At 41.9% G+C, this 23,681-nt stretch overlaps 2 protein-coding genes across 4 annotated transcripts in view; one reads left to right on the top strand and one right to left on the bottom strand.

Moving 5' to 3' along the window:
• The window catches only part of LOC117507043 (low-density lipoprotein receptor-related protein 1-like), a 446,568-nt gene that overhangs the window by 71,420 nt on the left and 351,467 nt on the right, over nt 1-23,681 (bottom strand). For all 3 annotated transcript variants that reach the window (XM_034166738.1, XM_034166739.1, XM_034166740.1), the window contains 10 exons: nt 14,334-14,523; nt 14,028-14,232; nt 13,643-13,835; nt 10,133-10,258; nt 9,850-9,978; nt 2,940-3,059; nt 2,751-2,864; nt 2,490-2,639; nt 1,448-1,567; nt 1,232-1,348 (listed from right to left, as the gene is read on the bottom strand). In XM_034166738.1, the coding sequence (XP_034022629.1) occupies nt 1,232-1,348; nt 1,448-1,567; nt 2,490-2,639; nt 2,751-2,864; nt 2,940-3,059; nt 9,850-9,978; nt 10,133-10,258; nt 13,643-13,835; nt 14,028-14,232; nt 14,334-14,523 (1,464 nt within the window). The remainder of the gene's footprint in view (nt 1-1,231; nt 1,349-1,447; nt 1,568-2,489; nt 2,640-2,750; nt 2,865-2,939; nt 3,060-9,849; nt 9,979-10,132; nt 10,259-13,642; nt 13,836-14,027; nt 14,233-14,333; nt 14,524-23,681) is intronic.
• On the top strand, nt 20,678-22,268 carry LOC117507045 (delta-type opioid receptor). Its single transcript, XM_034166743.1, has 2 exons — nt 20,678-20,826; nt 21,146-22,268. Exon 2 carries the CDS (start codon nt 21,190-21,192, stop codon nt 22,204-22,206), a length of 1,017 nt encoding a protein of 338 aa, XP_034022634.1. The 5' UTR covers nt 20,678-20,826; nt 21,146-21,189; the 3' UTR covers nt 22,207-22,268.

The following is a 23,681-nucleotide window of genomic DNA, read 5'->3' on the forward strand; positions in this document are numbered from 1 at the left end:
CACAATAATAGTAGCATCTGCTGTTGATGCTACAAACTCAAAACTATTATGTTCAAACTGCTCTTTTAGCAATCCTGTGAATCACTAAACTAGTATTTAGTTGTATAACCACAGTTTTTCATGATTTCTTCACATCTGCGAGGCATTAATTCTGTTGGTTTGGAACCATGATTTTGCTTGTTTACTGGTGTGCTTGGGGTCATTATCTTGTTGAAACACCCATTTCAAGGGCATGTCCTCTTCAGCATTAGGCAACATGACCTCTTCAAGTATTTTGACATATCCAAACTGATCCATGATACCTGGTATGCGGTATATAGGCCCAACACCACAGTAGGAGAAACATGCCCATATCATGATGCTTGCACCACCATGCTTCACTGTCTTCACTGTGAACTGTGGCTTGAATTCAGAGTTTGGGGGTCGTCTCACAAAGTGTCTGCGGCCCTTGGACCCAAAAAGAACAATTTTATTCTCATCAGTCCACAAAATATTCCTCCATTTCTCTTCAGGCCAGTTGATGTGTTCTTTGGCAAATTGGAACCTCTTCTACACATGTCTTTTATTTAACAGAGGGACTTTGCAGGGGATTTTTGCAAATAAATTAGCTTCACACAGGCATCTTCTAACTGTCACAGCACTTACAGGTAACTCCAGACTGTCTTTGATCATCCTGGAGCTGATCAATGGGTGAGCCTTTACCATTCTGGTTATTCTTTTATCCATTTTGATGGTTGTTTTCCGTTTTCTTCCATGTGTCTCTGTTTTTTTGTCCATTTTAAAGCATTGGAGATCATTGTTGATAAACAGCCTATAATTTTTTGCACCTGCGTATAGGTTTTCCCCTCTCCAATCAACTTTTTAATCAAACTACGCTGTTCTTTCCTCAGGCTTTCAAAGAGAAAAGCATGTTCAACAGGTGCTGGCTTCATCCTTACATAGGGGACACCTGATTCACACCTGTTTGTTCCACAAAATTGACGAACTCACTGACTGAATGCCAGTTTTCTACTTTTTTTACTAATAGCCTAATTTCATAGCCTTAAGAGTGTGCATATCATGAATGCTTGGTCTTGTTGGATTTGTGACAATCTACTGAATCTACTGGTACCTTGTTTCCCATGTAAAAAATAAGAAATATACTCAAAACCTGGATTAATTTTTTTAGTCACATAGCACTACTATTATTCTGAACACTACTGTATATTCATTGTTGCAGCCCAGTACTCACTGCACTTGATGTCTTCATCACTGCCGTCACCACAATCATCAGCTCCATCACACAGCCAGCGTTTGGGAATGCAGCGATGGTTCCCACACTCAAACTGTGAGGCTGAGCAGAACTTATCTACAGGACAAGAAAAAAAGTGCAAAATCACACAGCCAACACAAAGTAATGTTTGTGACATTTCAGCTTTCTGAGGTTTGAGTAAACATGGACATTTACCACAGTGAGCCTCATCTGCACCGTTCTCACAGTCGTTTTCCTTATCACAAGTCCAGCTCATTGGGATACAGCGTCCACTGGGACAGGAAAAGTAGGGTACTGGACACTTTTTTCCGCTACCTGGAAAAGAGTGAAAGACAATAAGTTTCTTTCTTTCCTTCTTTCTTTCAGAAGTGATGGCCATGTGCCTGGCCTGCTTATTGAGTAGCCACACACATCTCTCATTTATATAAAGCTTTCTTATCCTGTGCTATTCGATCACGTCTTCTTTTCCTTTTATCAAACAAATCTAATCAGAATGAGGCAAAACTCAGAAAAAACTTTCAATGCTATTTTAAATTCAATTTATTTTTATTTATATAGTGCCAAATCACAACAACACTGTACCAGGGGGCTTCACATTGGTAAGGTCTAACCTTACCAAGCCCCCACCATATGCTAGTCAGAGAGAGCTATCTGTGACGTAACATTATTATTGGTCAATAAACATAAAACGTTAGCCAGAGAGAATAGTCATAGAGCAGTGTCAGATTGATTTAATTTAAGTGTCAAAGCCATAAAGCCTTTAAATGCTTCATTATGCATCGTCTGCTCCATTTGGTAAAGCTACAAATTCTGAGCATCATATTCCTGGGCATGTGGAGGCAGCTTTAATGCATCGTTTTCATGAAAAGGCTCATTACGTTCCAGTGCTGCCTGGCCCAGTGACACAGATGTTTTTGAACATGAATTTAAGGTGTAATCCAAGCGTTTAATCGATAAGCACTGATGTTAATTCTGAGAGCAGAGCTGAAACAGGGGGAACCGATAGCCAATAAGAATGTGCCTTTATATCACATGACGCATTTGAACCAAAGTGCAAGGAGACAACACATCATAACCTTGAGAATATGAGATTATGAAGGTTATGATGATGGTGACATTGATGATAATGATGAATGGTGATGAGACTACATTTTTAGATAGATTTTCAGTCTATAGCAAAAATATACTGCATGCACTTTTACAAGTAAGTTGCATGTGCTTGAGAGCGTTGAAATACCTGGGCAGTTTGTTTCGTCAGAGAAGTCTCCGCAGTCATTAACCTCATCACACAGCCATGAAGGGGCATAACAGAGCGTGGTGAACTCACACTTCTGAAAAGCCACATCCTTCACTCCCAGGTGGAAGTAACTCATACAGTCTGTGGCAGCTTAGAACACAGAAAACAACGCTACTGTGTGGAGCAAGTGGGTATCAAGTCATGGCATTCCTCATTACATTTTGTTTTTCTGGGTGTTCTGGATTATTGTGTTTCACTTACTGCAGTTCATCTCGTCACTTGCATCTTCACAGTCCACTTTCTGGTTACACTTGCTAGAGTTAGAGATGCAGCCTCCGTCTCGACACTGGAACTGTTCAGCTGAGCACAGCGTGGCTGAGGGGTGGGATAACAGTGGTTAAGCAGAACATAAAATATCAAAAACATCTTTAACTTTCAGGTTCAACTCACTGTTACAGAAGACCTCATCAGAGTTGTCTCCGCAGTCATCCAGTCCATTGCACCAGAAGTTGTGCCGCACACAGCGACTGTTCACACACTTCCTGTAGCCCTTCTTGCACATACGATTGGCTGACAAAAACAGATGAGGAAATTACTTACGCCAACAAAAGCACAGTTGTAGTTATTTTTTTTTATGCCAATACACTGGTCCGGGGACCACATCTGATCCCTGAGAAAAAGCCCAGGGTGTACCTTGTCTCACTCCAGTATATTATTTCAGAGTAAACTTAGACTTTATGTAAAAATCACACAAACAGACCTTATTTCACATTTAACCTTGAGCAACCTGCACCAGATTGTGCCATAAAAGACATTCACTGTATGTGAAAACACTGTTAGCGCGCTCAACAGCACTCTAGCACCTGACAACAGCATGTTCCTTTCAAATCTGAAAATGTGAGAAGTTGCACAGTTGAATGCATTTAAAGGAGTCATATTACACACCTTTTCAGCTAAACAGAAGCTCCCTATTACCTTAAAAACATATATTAAAGTATGAGCCAAACCTCTATCTCAGTGACTGAGATGCAGCATCAATTTACATCCAATAAGGCAGACTGGTTCTCTGGGACTCTGATACACATGTGATTATTGTCTATTCACTTATCCTGCTAATGCAAAAAAAACAAAAAACAAAAAACAAAAAACAAAACAAAAACAAGAATTCTACTTGTTTATCTCAGCTGCAATTGTTGTTATTTTACTGCCTGTTAAGTCAGTCTTGTTCTGTGCATTCTGTTCTCTCCTCATACATATAGTATACATAGCAGAATTTCACACTACTTGTCAGGGGGTGTGTTTGATCTGCTTTTATTTCTTGGTTGTGATCCGTTTTTGTCTGTTGGTTATCTTCCCTTTTGTTTATTTTCTTGTTGGATTCTTTTCTGTTTGGCTCTTTCTGCCTTTCTTGGTGGTGGGCGTATCTGTCTCTCTCTCTCCCTGGTCACGCCCCCCTTTCTGGTGCTTTCCACGCTCACCTGTTCTCAATTTTCAGCTCATCACTGGGGTGTATATATACTGCTCATTCTGCTTTGTTTCTTCGCCAGATTGATGCGCCCTGTGCCTTCTTTCCAGCTCTCGTTTGTGTTCCATAGTCCTGCCTGCCTCATTGTGTATTCAACCTCCTGCCCGTTTGTTCCGACCACGATTAAGACTGATGATAATAATACTGCTGCTGTGTTTTTTGGACTGCCTACCCGTGTACCGACCACTGCTTGTCACACCACTAAAGTTTGTCAACCAGAGCTGTGTTTGTGAGTCTTGCATTTGTGTCCTAACCGAACCACCTGTCACCACTGAGTCTGGTCTGTTTGACGTTTCTTCCTGTAAAACAACAAACAATTGTGGAATTTTTCATTACCATTGTCACCAATGTGCATGCTTATGAGGATGGTAAGAACTTGACCTCAAGCCTGTATAGCACTTTTATGTTTTGAGTTGTTGCTTCACAAATAAATTGAACTGAATACCCACAGACACTGAGGTAATGCACCCTTAAAAAGGGGGGTCAGATCAGGTCACCCAGTAAGTTACTGGGTGCATGGATCATGCACAGAGAAATGCACCACATGTCCAAAATGTCAGAGGTGACATTCTCTTACGATGCAAGAACGTGCAAGAACTATGCCACATCTGAGTCTCACTAAGTAACTGCTTGTTTGACACAAAGTCATTCCAGTGGTACCCAAGGATCCTCTGAAGAAACTTCAAATCAAAGAAAAGCAGTCATCACCTTAGCATCCAAGCTTCAGAACCATGCAGTAAGACAGAAGAACCAGGGCCCTAAAGACTTAGGCCTTCATTCTCCTGCATGGGAAACAGCATCCTTAAACACCTCTGTGCAGCAATGTCTTGACTCCATAAGCTCTTCTCAGTCATCTCTCTATCTCAAAAGCTGAAATTGTCAGGCTCCTGGGTTGTGGGGTGTTTTTTTGTGTCCTGTATGTCTCTTGTTCTATCTTTCTGCTTGGGTTTACTCTGTCCTGTTGTTTCTTGCTTTCTTCTCTTAGTTCTTGGTGGTGGGTGTCTCCTTCTGTCTGGCCACGCCACGGTTCTGGGAGTTTCTCAACACACCTGTTCTGAGTTGCAGTTAATCACTTGGGTGCTTTATAAGCTTCATGGTTTGACTCTGTCCTTCGCAAGTTTGATGTGCCTTGTGCCTTCTTACCAGCTCAGTATTTGTATTTCCTGCCTTGCTTTGTTTGCCTCATCAGTTTTTGACGACAACCTGCTTGTATTTTGACCACGCTCTCCGCCTGATGTTTTTGATCCTGTTGCTTTGTTTGGACTGCCTAGAAGAGTGGAGAGGCAATTGGTCCAGATGACCTTCCAGTGGAGGCATGGAAATGTCTAGGAATGATGGCAGTGGAGTTTCTAACCAGATTGTTTAATAAAATCTTAGAAAGTGAGAGGATGCCTGAGGAGTGGAGATGAAGTGTGCTGGTTCCTGTTTCTAAGAACAAGGGTGATTTGCAGAACTGCAGTAACTACAGAGGCATAAAGTTAATCAGCCACAGCAAGAAATTATGGGAAAGAGTCATAGAAGCTAGGCTTAGAAAACAGGTGAAGATCTGTGAGCAACAATATGGTTTCATGCTGAGAAACAGCACTATACATGCAATGTTTGAACTGAGAATACTGATGAAGAAGTATAGAAAAGGCCAGAATGAGTTACATTGTATGTTTGTGGATTTAGAGAAAGCTTATTACGACAGGGTGCCAAGAAAAGAGTTGTGGTATTGTATGAGGAAGTCGGGACTGGCAGAGAAGTATATGAGGGTAGTGCAGGACATGTATAAGGACAGTGTGACAGTGGTGAGATGCGCAGTAAGAATAACAGACTCATTCAAGATGGAGGTGGAATTACACCAAGGATCAGCCTAGTCCTTTCTTGCTCACAACGGTGATGGACAGGTTGACATGAGATAGACAGGAGTCTCCATGGACTATGATGTTTGCAGATGACATTGTGATATGTAGTGAGAGTAGAGAGCAGCCTGAATCTAGCCTGGAGATGCAGAGATATACTCTGGACAGAAGGGGAATGAAAATCAGTAGGAGCAAGACTGAGTACATGTGTGTGAATAAGAGGAAGTCCAGTGGAATAGTGCACTTACAAAGAGTAGAAGTGCTGAAAGTAGAGGAGTTTAAATACTTGGGGTCAACTGTCCAAAGTAATAGAGAGTGTGGTAGAGAGGTGAAGAAGAGAGTGCAGGCAGGGTGGAGAAAGGTGGCAGGAGTGATTTGTGATAGAAGAATATCTGCAAGAGTGAAGTGGAAAGTCTACAAGACAGTAGTGAGACAAGCTATGTTGTACGGCTTAGAGATGGTGGCACTAACAAAAAGACAGGAGGCAGAGCTGGAGGTGGTAGCGCTGAGGATGTTGCAATTCTCTTTGGGAGTGATAAGGATGGACAGGATTAGAAATGAACATATCAGAGGGACAGCTCAGGTGGGACAGTTTGGACAAAGGGTCAGAGAGGCGAGATTAAATGGCCTGCATTTATATAGCACTTTTCCATCTATGTCAGAAGCTCAAAATGCTTTACCATGATGCCTCGCATTCACCCATTCATACAGACATACTCACACATCAATGTCAAGGTGCTGGCATGCAAGGCGCTCACTACACACTGGGAGCAACTTGGGGATTATGGACCATGCCCAAGGGTCCGCAGTGATTGACTGACCAGACTGGGGTTTTAACCGAGGATCCTCTGGTCTGAAGCCCACTGTTTAACCACAAGACCATCACCTCCTGAGATTGAGATGGTTTGGACTAGGAGTGTGCGATATATACATGATATAGCCGTTTCATGGTATAAATTTGGCCAACGGTAGAGATTTGGACTCCACCGACCAATAGCGGTAATGCTTGTTGATGACGTCATCATATCTTCCTCAGTGACTCCGAACGACTGAAAAAGGCTGCAGTCAGTGCTTTGGTCACAGGCTCCATCTCCACCTCTGTCATCTGATGTCATCATTAAGCGCAAAACGTGACTGGCCAGTCGACGCAGGGACACATTGTGGGTAGTGTAGGTCAGGTTCACTTAGGACGTTAAAGTGAGGGCTATTGTCCGCTCGACACAAAAACAAAACGGACTAATTTTAACATTATTTTATTTTATTTCTTTGTGGCTGCTGACGGTATAATTTAATTGCCAAGGCCCAGTGGGGGAGAGGAGCTCTCATGGTGCAGCTTCTTCACCATTTAGGGACTTCTTCACCATTTAGACACTGTTTTGGATAAAAAAAAAAAGGATGCTTTATGTGGAATATTTCTTCAGATGAATCCCACTGAAACTAACAGGTAAGAATTTATATTTACTATGTGTATTTTACTCTGCCAATCATTGCATTAATGGACGTATTTCAGTTTTTTAGCAGTTTATCGATTTAGCGTCATAAAAGATAACTTTTCAGTTATTGGATTAATATTATCAAAGCTAACGTTTTGGTTAGCTGCGCCCACCACCGCTAACAAGTCAGAGAATCAGGTGCTCAAAATTAATTATATCTGTTTTTGATTTTATTGTTGTTTTTTAATTGATTTATTTGTTTATTTTAATAATTTTAGCTTTGCAAAGGGACTATATGACCCATTTAGAAACACTTCCATTACAACTGTTAGAGCTGGGCGATTTGGCATAAAAATAAAATCTCCATTTTTTTTTTCCAGAAAAAATACGACTTTCAATTTTTCCCAATTTTTTTCCCCTACTTTTTTAGTACAAAAGACAGACATAACTAAAAACAAGTTTCACTTTTATTTTATCAAAAACGTAACAAAAATAACCCCTACTTAACCTCCTGGAATTGAGGCTGCAGCTGTTCTTTTGCAAATGAGGTAAAAGCTGACTGAATCCAAGTCAGGTTTGACAACAGCTGTGGAGGCATCGAGCGTGCATGTTTGAACACGGAGGATTGTAGATATCCACCCCACTCAGTGCTTTGCAGCAGCAGCAGAGGCGGGGAGGCCCGCTGCCGCTCACTGAGAACGGAAACTAGATCTGAGTGCCAAACACCAGAAAAGGAATTTGTAAACCCACACAGCAAGCAGATCACTTTATGGCACGTTCATGTAAACAGTGGTCTGAAATGCCATCTTTGCTGGTCGGCACTGTGCACCCTGGTCGCTGCTGGCCGGCTCTGGTCTGCAATTAACAGGACCAGCTTTTTAGCAAGAGTTTGTTTGTTGTAGCACTCCTCTTGATCCCCTCGTAAAGTGTGGCATTTCTCCCAAGCAGCTGGATGCCTCTGTTTTAGATGCTGGAATAAGTTTGTTGTGCGGCTGCGTTTTGTTGCAATGGGTTTTATAAAAACTTTGCAGCGTGCAGTCAGTTGTTCCACATCTGTCACAGCAAAAACTCATTCTCCGTTAGTGGTAGCCATGTTGTTCTTGTGTGACGGAAATGACACGGGGAGAGGGGAGCTATGCAAGGTCCTGAGGACAAAAAGGTACGCCGTAGCAAGAGGAGAAAAAAACTCAATTTTTACATTTTTTTAAATCATCTGCAACAAAAACTCGAATTAATAGATAAAATTGATATATTGCCTAGGCTTAATAACTTTTACAGTTAGATTTATGATATATACAGTTACAGTGAAGGGATTCCATTTATATTGCAATATGAATTTTAAGTCATATCGCCCAGCCCTAGTTTGGACATGTGCAGAGGAGGGACCCAGGGTATATAGGGAGAAAGTTGCTGAGGATGGAGCCACCACGCAGGAGAAGAAGAGGGAGGCCAAAGAGGAGGCTTATGGATGTGCTGAGGGTGGACATGCAGGTGGTAGGTGTGACAGAGGAAGATACAGAGGACGGGTGAGATGGAAACAATTGATCTGCTGTGGCGATTCCTAACGAGAGCAACCAGAAGAAGAAGAAGAAGTCAGTCCTGCCCAGCACCCAGTGTTTATTTGGTTTGACAGTGCATAACTTCAGACCGACAGGTTTTGCACGGTTTTGTACATCCACAGTACACAGATTAGCTTTATGTTCTTTGGCATGAAGAATAAAAACAGCCTTGTTAATGTTTCCTGCTGCTCAGCTCCACATACCTTTCACATAAAAGTAATTTTTTAAAGTAAATGTCATAGAAACATCTCACATGTGGAAATTTTGTGATGTTTTGCGCTGACATGCTGGTTAGGCTTTAACAACTGGAGGGAGGATATTATAAAAAAATTATACATGCAATTCATTTAGATGAATTAATCGCAAAGCTTGAAATGTATTTTTTAATCACATCACAGCACTACTAACGTTTCAATATTCAACATATCATCAAAGTGTTGATACATAAAAAGTAAAGAGCGATTTTTCTTGCATATTTCTAAGAATTTCCATGTGCATTTAACAATCAGAAAAAGCAGGTTTTTGTTTTGGTTAAGGTTAGGTTTAGAGCTGGGATTAGACTTAAGGTTAAGGTAAGAATAATGATATTCATAAAATGAGTTTCAAGTTGTTTTTTTTCCCCCAGATGGAAAATTTGCCATTTTCTATGCCACTCATCACTGCCTGGTGGCTGACAGATGTGGGCAATATGCACAAATTTTTGTGCATAATTTTATGTATGTTTTTCTACACATTTATGTAAGGGTAACCTGCAATATTACTCCTGTTTCAAAAAGTGAACATTTTCTTTAACTTGAAACCACAACTGTTTATAACTGCAACATTTTGATTAAAAAAGTACAATACTACCCCTTTAATGTTGTTTCTTGCTAAACTGACACTACCTGCCTTATAAGTAAGGAGAACATTGCTTTTCACTGGTAATGTACTCTCAGGTAGCTTTATAAAAAACACATTTTGGTTAGTAAACCCCCCTGACTAAGTGAAAGGATCGCTCACCACAGTAGGACTGCTTCTCATCAGACTTATCCTTGCAATGGGCCTTGCCATCACAGGTCAGGGTGTAGTTAATACAGTCTCCATTTCCACACTCGAACTCATCAATGTTGTTACATGTGGTGTTCATAGCTGAGAAAGACAGAAAAACAGATGTCTTTATGGAAACATGCACATTTGTCCAGAGTAACCTTTTATCTAGGTTCTCTTCTCAACTGTTCAAGCCAACTAAGTCAAGACTTTTTTTGTGCAAAATCAAACTCTACCACTCTGTTTCTTATATTACCTATACAGGTGTTGTCTTCCAAAAGCTTCCTGTCACCACGGCAACTGCAGTTGATCCTTCCCTCAGAGGTCAGCAAACACAGGTCCTGACATCCTCCGTTGTTGACGCGACACAAAGAGAACTCACCTGTGAGAAGACAAATTTAGCCACACAAAGTGAGAGTTTCTGCAGTGTTCATGCACACCTGCATCCACACGGGCACAAATGTTACCAACGGCTCTGCTGCATAACACAAAGTGACTCATTCTAAATGGAATTTGCAGCTATTACCCCAGGCGCTTGTTGTGTACGGTCGCGGTGGGCATTGTTGAGTGAATTAAGCATCATGAGGGAGAAGATGGCTGACAGAGTACAAGCAGAAAAAAGTGAGAACGTTCTGATTTGAAAGGATATCGACAGCTGAGAATGAGTTGGAGAAAGGAGACGCAAGGTTTGATGAATGTGAGGAATTTTCTGCAGGATTACAGAGTTGAAGATGTGTCAGGTGGGCCCATTCTGGAAGTGTCCACAGCTCATCTATTGCAGCATCACACTCACAGATTACTTTTGTCACCTCATTAACTGCTCTGTCAAGGAACAAAAATACATGTGTTGGCATGTTTTGTTTCTGTGTGTTTGAGCGGAACACATGTTCCAATGCTGATTTGAAATTTACAGTATTAACATCAGTCTCACTGAGCTGATTTGATTAGGTTAGAAACAACAGTCTCAGCAATAGTTACAGTTCAAGAAGATAATTCATCCTCATACACATGTAAAACCTAACTCAAAAACCAGAGAGTGCTCATTTATATTTAATGTGATTTAGCATCAAGATAGTCACAATATTCTGTGAAACATTTTAGACTACTGGAACGAACAATAAAAGACATAAAATTTCATCATGTGACTTGGTGCTTTACATGACACATGAATTCATCTCTTCAATTTATCAGTGAGCTGTTTTCTAGAATCAAAAAATAATGGAGGCAGACGCACAACCTTCAAAATGTAATTACACAATATTACATCATCTACACACATAACAGCACTGCCCTACCATCACACACGGCAACAAAATTTCACTTTTAGATGTTTTTTGCTCCTTTGGAAGGCTCAGAGCGGCAGAAATCTGTTCGAAACCAGGTACTGGCTTTAGACCTCATGCAGGGCTGTCACAGGGTGACAGGAGCTGAACAGCTTCTTTTCCCGATTCGAGAAGGAGCTGAACAGCTTCTTTAACCCAATTCGAGACCACCACCACACACTTGTAGTCACTCCCTCCCCCTGGTCCCAGCACCTCACCTCTCTCTCCAGGAGCATGAGGTGAGGAAAAACCTAAGAGCAGTGAACCTCAGGAAAGCTGCTGGCCCTGACGGTATCCCAGGGGCGGTGATTAAAGTATATGCAGACCAAGTAGCAGGGATACTCACCAAACTCTTCAACCTCTCCCTGACACATGCCACTGTTCCCACATGTCTGAAGGCCTCCACCATCATCTCCATCCCCCAAAAACCTGACATAGCCTGAATGATTCCAGACCTATCCCCGACGCCTGTAATCCTGAAGTGCCTGGAGCGATTAGTCTTCCTAGCACATCAGAGACTGCCTCCCTCCCTCCCTCGACCCCCGCCAGTTTGCTTACAGGGCAATCAGTCTACAGAGGATGCCCTCACCCTCCACACAGCACTGAGACACTGAGACACAGATCCTCCTCCCTACATGCAACTGGATTAAAAACTTCCTGATGAGTTGCCCACAGTCTGTGAGACTTGGCCTCCAACAATCCTCCACACACACACTCAGCACTGGTTTCCCACAAGGCTGTGTTCTGAGCCCTCTACTGCACGCCCTATACACCTACGACTGCTCTCCAACCCACCCAACCAACCGCATTACAAAATATGCAGATGATGATACCACAGTGGTTGGACTCATCTGCAATGGGGACGAGACAACGTACAGGACCGAGGTGGAGGAAATGTCATTCTGGTGCTCAAGAGAACAACCTGACCCTGAAAGACAAAAGAACTCATCATGGACTTCAGGAAGAACAGACAGGACCACCCCCTCCCCATAAATGGAGAACAGGTGGAAACTGACACCACCTTCAGGTTTCTGGGCATCCACATCTCTGCAGACCACACCTGGACCTCCAACATCAAGGCTCTGGTTAAGAAGGCTCAGCAGCGGCTACACTTCCTGTGTGTCCTCAGGAAGAACAACTTGGACACAAAGCTGCTGCTAGGCTTCTATCACTCTTCGGTGGACAGCGCACCTACTCCCATAAACACCCCCCTTCCCGTGGACAACAACCAACCTAATCTACCTCCACTCCCCCCAGTGTTCACAATCACTGCCCTAAATGTTTGCAGTCACATTTTAAAGTGTACGTTGTTCATGTTTACCTTCACACACACACACACACACACACACACACACACACACACACACACACACACACACACACACACACACACACACACACACACACACACACACACACACACACAGCCCAGTCTCACGTTATTTTTTTTGTGCTCCCGTGACGAAATGAGTCAAATTTTCGTGACGGGGTGTTTTTTAACTCACTATTACTAACCCTAATCCTACCCCCGACCCTAACCTTAACCATAACCTAATCTTACTCTTTTCCCCCCAACCTAACCATAACCACCCCGACCCCCCGCTTCACTTTTAATTTCGTGCAGCCATCACGGAATGAATTAGAATGAATTTGTGCTGCCGTGACAAAAATGAGGCGATTAATGTATATTTCGTGCTGCTGTGTATTTGGTTTCTTGGCCATTTTCAGAGAATATGAATCACTAACCATTAGTGAAAAAAAGTTTTTGTGTTATCATTCATATTCTCCGAAAAAATGGCCAAAAAACCAAAAAAATTCTAAACTTTTGAGAACAACTGTATTAGTATACAGTACATATTTCATATTGAAACAATTTTTGTAGTGAATAAGATGTCTTGTTTCTTTTGTGGTGTACAGTAACTCTGCAAGAACATTCCCAATTTCACTGTTAACACCCCCCCCCCAAACGTGCAGTTCACGTGGTATATATTATATATTATACATACACATATATTATATATTAGATATGGTAAAAAATGGACTGCATTTATAAAGTGCTTTTCCATCTGCATCAGACGCTCAAACAGCTTTACAATTATTCCTCACATTCACTCATTCACACAGACACACTCACACACCAATGTCAGGGTGCTGCTATGCAAGGTGCTCCCTACACACTGGAGGCAACTTGGGGATTAAGGACCTTGTCCAAGGGCCCTTAGTGATTTTCCGGTCAGGCTGGGGTTTGAACCGAGGATCCTCTGGTCTCAAGCCCAGCGCTTAACCACTAGACCATCACCTCCCCTAAACATATAGCAAGCAAGTACAGGCTATGTGATGCCCCCTCAAGAGCCAACTTTGCACATACAACAGCTCTGACCTTATGATCACCAGATTTGACTTAAAACTTTACTTGCGTCCTGTTAGTTTGTGCATAGACTTACAGCTGTTGGTGTCGTTGGCCACCGCAACGATTCCCATTGGCTGCTGAGGGATGTCAGCCCGTAGCACCTTCATGTCTCCTCCTGTGTATTTGTCTGCACGAAGCACAGCCCTCCTCACCCAGTCAGTCCAAAATATGTATTCTCCATACACAGCCAGGCCAAAGGGATGGACAGGTTCATTCTTCAACACCACCTACAGGGGGAAGCACAACCCCAGCCATTAACCCACACATTCAGGAAATTCCACCCTGACAACTCACTGGAAAGAACAAACAAACTGACTGCTGCTATTAATCCAATAACAAAGTCACACATCACACATTGCACAGTCACACATTGCAATCAGTCACATCCCGATGAACATCATGTGTGTGATGTCACTCACATAGCGCCGAGTGCCGTCATACTCGCACCGCTCAATTTTGTCGAGTGTTGCATCAGAAAAATAAAGTTTCTCAGCACGGTGGTCTATGGCCAAGCCGTTAGGGGTTCGGATGTCTGTGCCGATGATCACAAGGACATTGGCACCAGCTAGTGTGGCACGCATGATGCTGGGAAACTGCTCATTCCAGTTGGTCCAGAACATCAACCTGCAGGAAAAACATGAACATGTGGAGAAGGTTTTGAAGTCCTCATTAATGGAAAATAAATCATGCAAATGTGAGAAATGAATGAACAAAATATTTCTAACCCCTGACACTCATCAAGCACAAAAGCTCTGGGATGATCATCTCCAGACATGGTAACCACCGTGTGACGATCAACAGCACCCCAGCGGCTCTGATCCACTGTGTGGCGAGTGATGGTCGAGGTTGTGTAGCTTGTCCAGTACAACATGTCCCAGCCTCTGTGGTACGCTAACCCCTCGACTGAGCCCACATCTAAAATACAGCAGCATATTGTAAGGAAGACGGATGGGAAGTTAAAGGTAAATGTACACAATAATGGAAAAGAGTAACAAAAAAAAGACAGAGAGGCATTAAATCAGAGGAAGAGAAAAGAGCACGTCAATGCCAGTCTTGTGTTCAAAGGCCAAGTGTGGACTGTCTGGCAGCAACAGAGCGCTGTGCTGCACCACAAGACAGGGCTGTGGACTTGACAGCTTGGTATTAATGACCAAGAACACTCTGTGATTTGGGGCCTTTATCCAACAAATAACTCACTAAAAAGGTCACAGTAAGAGTTATCCGCTAGCGTATTACTTTCCACTGTGCCACCTCCTGTTGAGGCTAAGTTTGGAAGCTCAATAGTGGCCACAAGGACATAAAAAAGTCAGCCAAGATAAAAGAATGCACAGTCCTGTAGTGGCAGAAAAAGAACAGACAGACCAGTAGATAACTGGTCAAAAGTATCTGCTTGTTCCTACAATCTATGCAATAAGTCTGTCGTTAGATTTTTTTTTTCTGCCATCACTAGTTACTCAGCATCTACACACTCTACACACATCAAGTTTGCATAATAATGCCTCACTTACCCCAACAGAACCATAAAGGGGTCATGTTTTCAATCAATCAATCAATCAATCAATCAATTTTATTTATATAGCGCCAAATCACAACAAACAGTTGCCCCAAGGCGCCTTATATTGTAAGGTAAGGCCATACAATAATTACGGAAAAACCCCAACGGTCAAAACGACCCCCTGTGAGCAAGCACTTGGCAACAGTGGGAAGGAAAAACTCCCTTTTAACAGGAAGAAACCTCCAGCAGAACCAGACTCAGGGAGGGGCAGTCTTCTGCTGGGACTGGTTGGGGCTGAGGGAGAGAACCAGGAAAAAAGACATGCTGTGGAGGGGAGCAGAGATCAATCACTAATGATTAAATGCAGAGTGGTGCATACAGAGCAAAAAGAGAAAGAAACACTCAGTGCATCATGGGAACCCCCCAGCAGTCTAAGTCTACAGCAGCATAACTAAGGGATGGTTCAGGGTCACCTGGTCCAGCCCTAACTATAAGCTTTTTCAAAAAGGAAAGTTTTAAGCCTAATCTTAAAAGTAGAGAGGGTGTCTGTCTCCCTGATCTGAATTGGGAGCTGGTTCCACAGGAGAGGAGCCTGAAAGCTGAAGGCTCTGCCTCCCATTCTACACTTACAAACCCTAGGAACTACAAGTAAGCCTGCAGTCTGAGAGCGAAGTGCTCTATTGGGGTGATATGGTACTATGAGGTCCCTAAGATAAGATGGGACCTGATTATTCAAAACCTTATAAGTAAGAAGAAGAATTTTAAATTCTATTCAAGAATTAACAGGAAGCCAATGAAGAGAGGCCAATATGGGTGAGATATGCTCTCTCCTTCTAGTCCCTGTTAGCACTCTAGCTGCAGCATTTTGAATTAACTGAAGGCTTTTCAGGGAACTTTTAGGACAACCTGATAATAATGAATTACAATAGTCCAGCCTAGAGGAAATAAATGCGTGAATTAGTTTTTCAGCATCACTCTGAGACAAGACCTTTCTAATTTTAGAGATATTGCGCAAATGCAAAAAAGCAGTCCTACATATTTGTTTAATATGCACATTGAATGACATATCCTGATCAAAAATGACTCCAAGATTTCTCACAGTATTACTAGAGGTCAGGGTAATGCCATCCAGAGTAAGGATCTGGTTAGACACCATGTTTCTAAGATTTGTGGGGCCAAGTACAATAACTTCAGTTTTATCTGAGTTTAAAAGCAGGAAATTAGAGGTCATCCATGTCTTTATGTCTGTAAGACAATCCTGCAGTTTAGCTAATTGGTGTGTGTCCTCTGGCTTCATGGATAGATAAAGCTGGGTATCATCTGCGTAACAATGAAAATTTAAGCAATGTGTCTAATAATACTGCCTAAGGGAAACGTATAAAGTGAATAAAATTGGTCCTAGCACAGAACCTTGTGGAACTCCATAATTAACCTTAGTCTGTGAAGAAGATTCCCCATTTACATGAACAAATTGTAATCTATTAGATAAATATGATTCAAACCACCGCAGCGCAGTGCCTTTAATACCTATGGCATGCTCTAATCTCTGTAATAAAATTTTATGGTCAACAGTATCAAAAGCAGCACTGAGGTCTAACAGAACAAGCACAGAGATGAGTCCACTGTCTGAGGCCATAAGAAGATCATTTGTAACCTTCACTAATGCTGTTTCTGTACTATGATGAATTCTAAAACCTGACTGAAACTCTTCAAATAGACCATTCCTCTGCAGATGATCAGTTAGCTGTTTTACAACTACCCTTTCAAGAATTTTTGAGAGAAAAGGAAGGTTGGAGATTGGCCTATAATTAGCTAAGATAGCTGGGTCAAGTGATGGCTTTTTAAGTAATGGTTTAATTACTGCCACCTTAAAAGCCTGTGGTACATAGCCAACTAATAAAGATAGATTGATCATATTTAAGATTGAAGCATTAATTAATGGTAGGGCTTCCTTGAGCAGCCTGGTAGGAATGGGGTCTAATAGACATGTTGATGGTTTGGAGGAAGTAACTAATGAAAATAACTCGGAGAGAAAGAGTCTAACCAAATACCGGCATCACTGAAAGCAGCCAAAGATAACGATACGTCTTTGGGATGGTTATGAGTAATTTTTTCTCTAATAGTTAAAATTTTATTAGCAAAGAAAGTCATGAAGTCATTACTAGTTAAAGTTAAAGGAATACTCGGCTCAATAGAGCTCTGACTCTTTGTCAGCCTGGCTACAGTGCTGAAAAGAAACCTGGGGTTGTTCTTATTTTCTTCAATTAGTGATGAGTAGTAAGATGTCCTAGCTTTACGGAGGGCTTTTTTATAGAGCAACAGACTCTTTTTCCAGGCTAAGTGAAGATCTTCTAAATTAGTGAGACGCCATTTCCTCTCCAACTTACGGGTTATCTGCTTTAAGCTGCGAGTTTGTGAGTTATACCACAGAGTCAGGCACTTCTGATTTAAAGCTCTCTTTTTCAGAGGAGCTACAGCATCCAAAGTTGTCTTCAATGAGGATGTAAAATTATTGACGAGATACTCTATCTCACTTACAGAGTTTAGGTAGCTACTCTGCACTGTGTTGGTATATGGCATTAGAGAACATAAAGAAGGAATCATATCCTTAAACGTAGTTACAGCGCTTTCTGAAAGACTTCTAATGTAATGAAACTTATTCCCCACTGCTGGGTAGTCCATCAGAGTAAATGTAAATGTTATTAAGAAATGATCAGACAGAAGGGAGTTTTCAGGGAATACTGTTAAGTCTTCAATTTCCATACCATAGGTCAGAACAAGATCTAAGATATGATTAAAGTGGTGGGTGGACTCATTTACATTTTGAGCAAAGCCAATTGAGTCTAATAATAGATTAAATGCAGTGTTGAGGCTGTCATTCTCAGCATCTGTGTGGATGTTAAAATCGCCCACTATAATTATCTTATCTGAGCTAAGCACTAAGTCAGACAAAAGGTCTGAAAATTCACAGAGAAACTCACAGTAACGACCAGGTGGACGATAGATAATAACAAATAAAACTGGTTTTTGGGACTTCCAATTTGGATGGACAAGACTAAGAGTCAAGCTTTCAAATGAATTAAAGCTCTGTCTGGGTTTTTGATTAATTAATAAGCTGGAATGGAAGATTGCTGCTAATCCTCCGCCTCGGCCCGTGCTACGAGCATTCTGGCAGTTAATGTGACTCGGGGGTGTTGACTCATTTAAACTAACATATTCATCCTGCTGTAACCAGGTTTCTGTAAGGCAGAATAAATCAATATGTTGATCAATTATTATATCATTTACTAACAGGGACGTAGAAGAGAGAGACCTAATGTTTAATAGACCACATTTAACTGTTTTAGTCTGTGGTGCAGTTGAAGGTGCTATATTATTTTTTCTTTTTGAATTTTCATGCTTAAATAGATTTTTGCTGGTTATTGGTGGTCTGGGAGCAGGCACTGTCTCTACAGGGATGGGGTAATGAGGGGATGGCAGGGGGAGAGAAGCTGCAGAGAGGTGTGTAAGACTACAACTCTGCTTCCTGGTCCCAACCCTGGATAGTCACGGTTTGGAGGATTTAAGAAAATTGGCCAGATTTCTAGAAATGAGAGCTGCTCCATCCAAAGTGGGATGGATGCCGTCTCTCCTAACAAGACCAGGTTTTCCCCAGAAGCTTTGCCAATTATCTATGAAGCCCACCTCATTAGACAGACTGTTTTGACAGAACACACAGCTTGAGTGCCACATAATTTCATCATTTTCTCAATATCAAGCAAGATTTGAGACAAAAAAAAATGCAAACATAAAGGACAGTACCTAATTCATAATCCTCCCAATTTTGGTTGTGTAATTCTATGTACTTTCAATGTTTGAGGTAGACATTTGCTGACAGCTTTGAACCTAAATTGTTAAGGCATGACCACAATGCTTGGATGTACACAAACCCATGTGGCGAGGGTCTCTCATACTGTTTGCAGTGGTTTCACCAACATAAACTGTAAAAGGATTTTATTCCTAAAGTGTGAGGGGGAAGGAAGGATGAAAATAATATTTTGCAGCATTGAACACAACCAATCTTCAACTTAGCTTTCGTAACTGCTCATCTGCTATCTGAAGTTACCTGTGACACCACTAACTGCTAAAACATTTAGCTGGAGCACCCAATAAACATAACCTGGTATCTTTTATTATATAAATTTATCTTTGGCTTACTTTTTTCCACTCAAGGTGATGCTTGTTGCCTCTGCACATTGTGTTGATTTCACTTATTGGATTAGGATATAAGCTCACATATAAACATGTATGATTTAAGGGTTTACAAATGTTTTTACCCATTAAACTTTATTTAAATAAAATGTTAGCTGCCTTCATGTTATTGGAAGTAAATTGAGTGGAAGCTAATTGGTCTATTAATGGTTTTCAAAGTTAGTTGAAAAGCAAATCTCTTAACGACTTGTTAGGTTAGCTTTGCAAATTAGCTGTTCAATGATTAGCTGAATTGTGCCAACCACTGACACTTTGTATAATTTTGTGCAACACTTCTCCAGAACCACTTCTTGATGTTCTGATGTCCTCTAGTCAGGTTATGTTTTGCAATAACACAATCTCAAGGGTACACAATAAAAGTAGTTAGGCTGAACATACAAGAATCATAGCGAAGCCAAAGGTAGTCAACAAGCTAGTAGAACAATGAAGGGCAAAACAGCCATTACTCATGGACTGGACATGACCTCAGCCTATAAGAGCCAGAGGTTCAGAGTGGTTCACCATGAGGTGGGACACTTAACACCACATCTCAACATCTCCAGTCCATCACCATGGAGATGAATCAACATTTGTTTGACCCACGATGACTTTCTGAATGAAACCAACCCATCAAATGGGCCACAACTGGAAAGCAAAGATCTGCAGCAAAAAACAATTACCTTCTACTCTGCACACTCATAATTCAGTGCCCTAAAAATCAATGAAGTGCAACGTAAAGTCTATTCATTATTTCCTCGTTCTTAAATCCTCTTAATGAATAGTAAACCTCCGGCCTGAAGCATTGTCTGCTTTTTTCCCTCTCTGTGTTGCCTCACAGTGCCTCTCTGAGTTTCTGACTTGTTGTTTATTGTAGCTGAGCCGACATCACAGTTTTTGAGTGAAGGTGGTTACACTGACAGCTTTTATTGCCATTTCTGAATCTAAACTAACTAGATGTGCACACTTGAGTCCAGTGTTTGCTGTCAGGGCAGCAGTCAATGTTTACCCTGATTTTTTTCACCGTCTCTGTGTATAAATCATATCTGTGTTTAGACTCCGTGTGTTTGTGCAGGGAATGGCGCTTTCATAAAATGTATAGATCTGTTCATAAACAGAAGAGTAACAATGGACCCTGGGAAAGCTCATGTTTGGCCTCAATAAGCCCTCCCACAAAGTGCAGGCTGGCCTATCACTCTCCTGCTTGATGATAATCAGTCCAGAGTTCACCTGCTTTATACAAGGATTCATCTTCTCTTACTGTCCAGCTTTTCTTTTTTCATCCTTTGTGCCCGTTATGTTTCTCACTTCCTCGGAGGCACAACTAAACCTGATTTTGGATCGCTTCCCTCAATGAGAACTCATGTGGAGTACTCGCCTGGTCTGAGGTGACAACAAATCTTAAATCCACAGGTTTTAGCGCTCACCACTCGGATCAGATTGGATCGGAATGAAGTCCACGGGAGATAAAGCACGCACTTGACTTCAGTGGAAAGGTCTGCTGTCATTTCCTACCAAACACTCTGTCAGACAACCGATGGTTTAGCATAACTATGAACAAAAAACACAAACTGTAATTGCTCGATGTGTATTAATGGATAGTGAGGTTAACATTAATGGGATATTTATACTCAGTTTCTGGCCAAAAATGGCAAATTGTATCACTGCCTCCCTTATGGTAAAAAAAAGATAAATCTGTGTCATGTTATCTCTGTTACACTGCTATTGACCCACAGTGCGATTAGTCATTCCCACATGTATTATCAGTGGTTTTATGAGCAGCTTAAGTGTACTGATTACACTGTGTTTTAACAGGCACAGTATGGCTAGAGGACATCTCCATAGCTGAGGACAGGAGAATGCTGTGGAACTCTACAGGTGGCGAGGATCTGCAGGGGAACAGCAGTGACTCCGGCCCAGAGAATGTGGAGCAAATCCTCGTCCCAATTTTTGATACTGTCATTCTGGTGTTGGGGGTTGGGGGCCACACGATGGTTATAATGATCCTTTGTAGAAGACGGAGGCGGGGCCTGGGATGTATGGCACAGTCTCCCCAGGGTTCTACGACAGGGTCGAGCACAGATGTCCTCTTGTTGGCTCTCAGCTGTGCAGATCTCCTGTTGTTGTCCATACTTCCTTTCCACACCGCTGCTGTAGTCATGCAACAATGGTCATTTGGGAACTTCCTGTGTCGTCTGGTGAGCTTCATGGGCTCAGCCTGCTCCTCTGCCAGTGCATTCACACTGGCCACTCTGGCGGTATCTCGCTATCTGACTGTGGTGGAACCAACAAAGGCTTACCGTGTCCTCTTGCCTCATCGGGTATCTATAGGGGCTGTGCTACTCTGGGTCCCAGCATGTGGTCTGGCTGCTCCTCAGCTGGTTTTTCGCTCTGTAGGAATTCCATACCGTACCCCTGATGGCCTAACTTGCTTTGCTTTCTTGTCACATCAAGAACAGCTAATTTATGGATTGTTTCACTTCCTGGTGGCATTCTTGCTTCCACTGGTCACCACTGCAGTGGCATATGGTGGTATCTACATGTTCCTTTGCAGCAGCAAACACACTAGAAGGGCCTCACAGGTAGCTCGCTACCAGAGCAAAGTGACTCAGACCTCTGCCCTCCTGGTGCTGGCTTTTACGCTCTGCTGGCTGCCATCTTATGGCCTTATGTTGGCCTTGTTGGCTGTCCAAACCTCTGGGGCCACTGGCACCTCACCACGTTATGGGCCCTTCAGTGTATTTGCCCGCATCATGGCAACTTCCTCAACAGTGGCTAACCCCATCCTTTATGTGCTTATGTCCCAAAAGTTCAGACAGGATATATTGCGACTGTTCAGGAGAGGAGAGTTTAGTGTCAGACAAGCTGCAGCCTGACAGACTCAACAGCGACCACAATGACAAATGTTTTGGTATTATAATCAAACTGCTCCTTCAAAGAGGAGATATGCTTTGATGAAAACTGCTTATAAAAAGAACTGCTCCTCTCATGAGGAATAACTGCTGGACAAATTTAACATCTTCACCTCTTAAAGCTACAATAGGTAGTATTTACTATCATCTAGTGGTGAGGTTGCAGAATGCATTATGTCATCACAGGTCACAATTTTATTTCCCTTCATGTTTTAGCTTCTTTGGCTATGGAGATTGATGCTCCCTTGCCTGTTTTTGTGATAAGCAAGATGTATGATCCACCACAGGGTTCCAAAACCAGCCCAGTCTCACGTTTTTTTTCATCCTCCCCTCACGAAATGATTCAAATTTTCGTGACGGGGTTTTTTAACTCACTAGTACTAACCGTACTCCTACCCCCAACCCTAATATAACCCTACTCCTTCCCCCAACCCTAACCATAACCACCCCGACCCCCCTGCTTCATTTTTAATTTCATGCAGCCATCACAAAATGTATTAGAATGAATTCGTGCTGCCGTGACGAAAATGTGGCGCTTTCGTCACAATATCACGAACCAATAGATTAATGTATATTTCATGCTGCTGAGTCACGACATGCCGTGAGACTGTCCAAAACAGGGTTCTCAAACATGTTTACCTGCACTAGCAACCAACAGGGGAGCAGCCACTGAAATGCGAAAAGTTATTAAAAGAATAGCTACAGTATTCCTTTTAGGGCTACTGTATCAAAGTGACGCTGCAATATGGCAGCCTGCGTGAATGGACCTTCTCTCTTGTAGATATGAAGGGCTTATTGTAAGCAAATAAAAACACACTGATTCATTGCCGTGAATAATTATACATCAATGAAGAGATGGTTATGAATGCTACATTACACTCCTGCTATTAAACACCCCTAAATCCTGTGTACTGTAGCTTTAGCTTTTGCTGTTAGTCAAATCAGGAAATATTCTTCCACGGGAACAGTTGGACACACACACTCCTGAATCATCCATTCCTTGTAAAACATTAACGATGCACCTTAATTTTGTGTGCTGAGATAAGGTGAATAAAAGTCTCAAGGTCTATGTTCTTATGAATTTGATTGTCAAAGTACAGACAAAAAAGTCTTTCATTCTCTTTGCTTTTAGATTGAAAACAAATGGATTTGGCCTAAACTTTGATAAATTCACTCTCGCTTGATTGAGATCAGTGGGAATGATCTTGGGAATGTTTCATTTAAGAAGCTCTAGCTGTTTTCTTTTCCACAAACACTTGTCACTGGGGGTCTTCATTCCATAACTAATGTTTTTCTGACATTCACATAATAGGGCACAAACTCGTCTTGGCTATCAGAGGAGGTGTGTATTGATGTTAAATGGAGTAAAGGCTGAAAGACAGTTCACTGTTAAAGTGCAAGAAGAGCTGAACAAAAGGTTCACACAAAGTTGAAGTGTG

The sequence above is a fragment of the Thalassophryne amazonica genome, chromosome 3, assembly GCF_902500255.1.
Source record: "Thalassophryne amazonica chromosome 3, fThaAma1.1, whole genome shotgun sequence".
Lineage (NCBI taxonomy): Eukaryota > Metazoa > Chordata > Actinopteri > Batrachoidiformes > Batrachoididae > Thalassophryne > Thalassophryne amazonica.

Bases quoted from the DNA above. Each gene is read 5' to 3' on its own strand.
- LOC117507045 (XM_034166743.1), top strand. From the start codon at position 21,190: ATGCTGTGGAACTCTACAGGTGGCGAGGATCTGCAGGGGAACAGCAGT.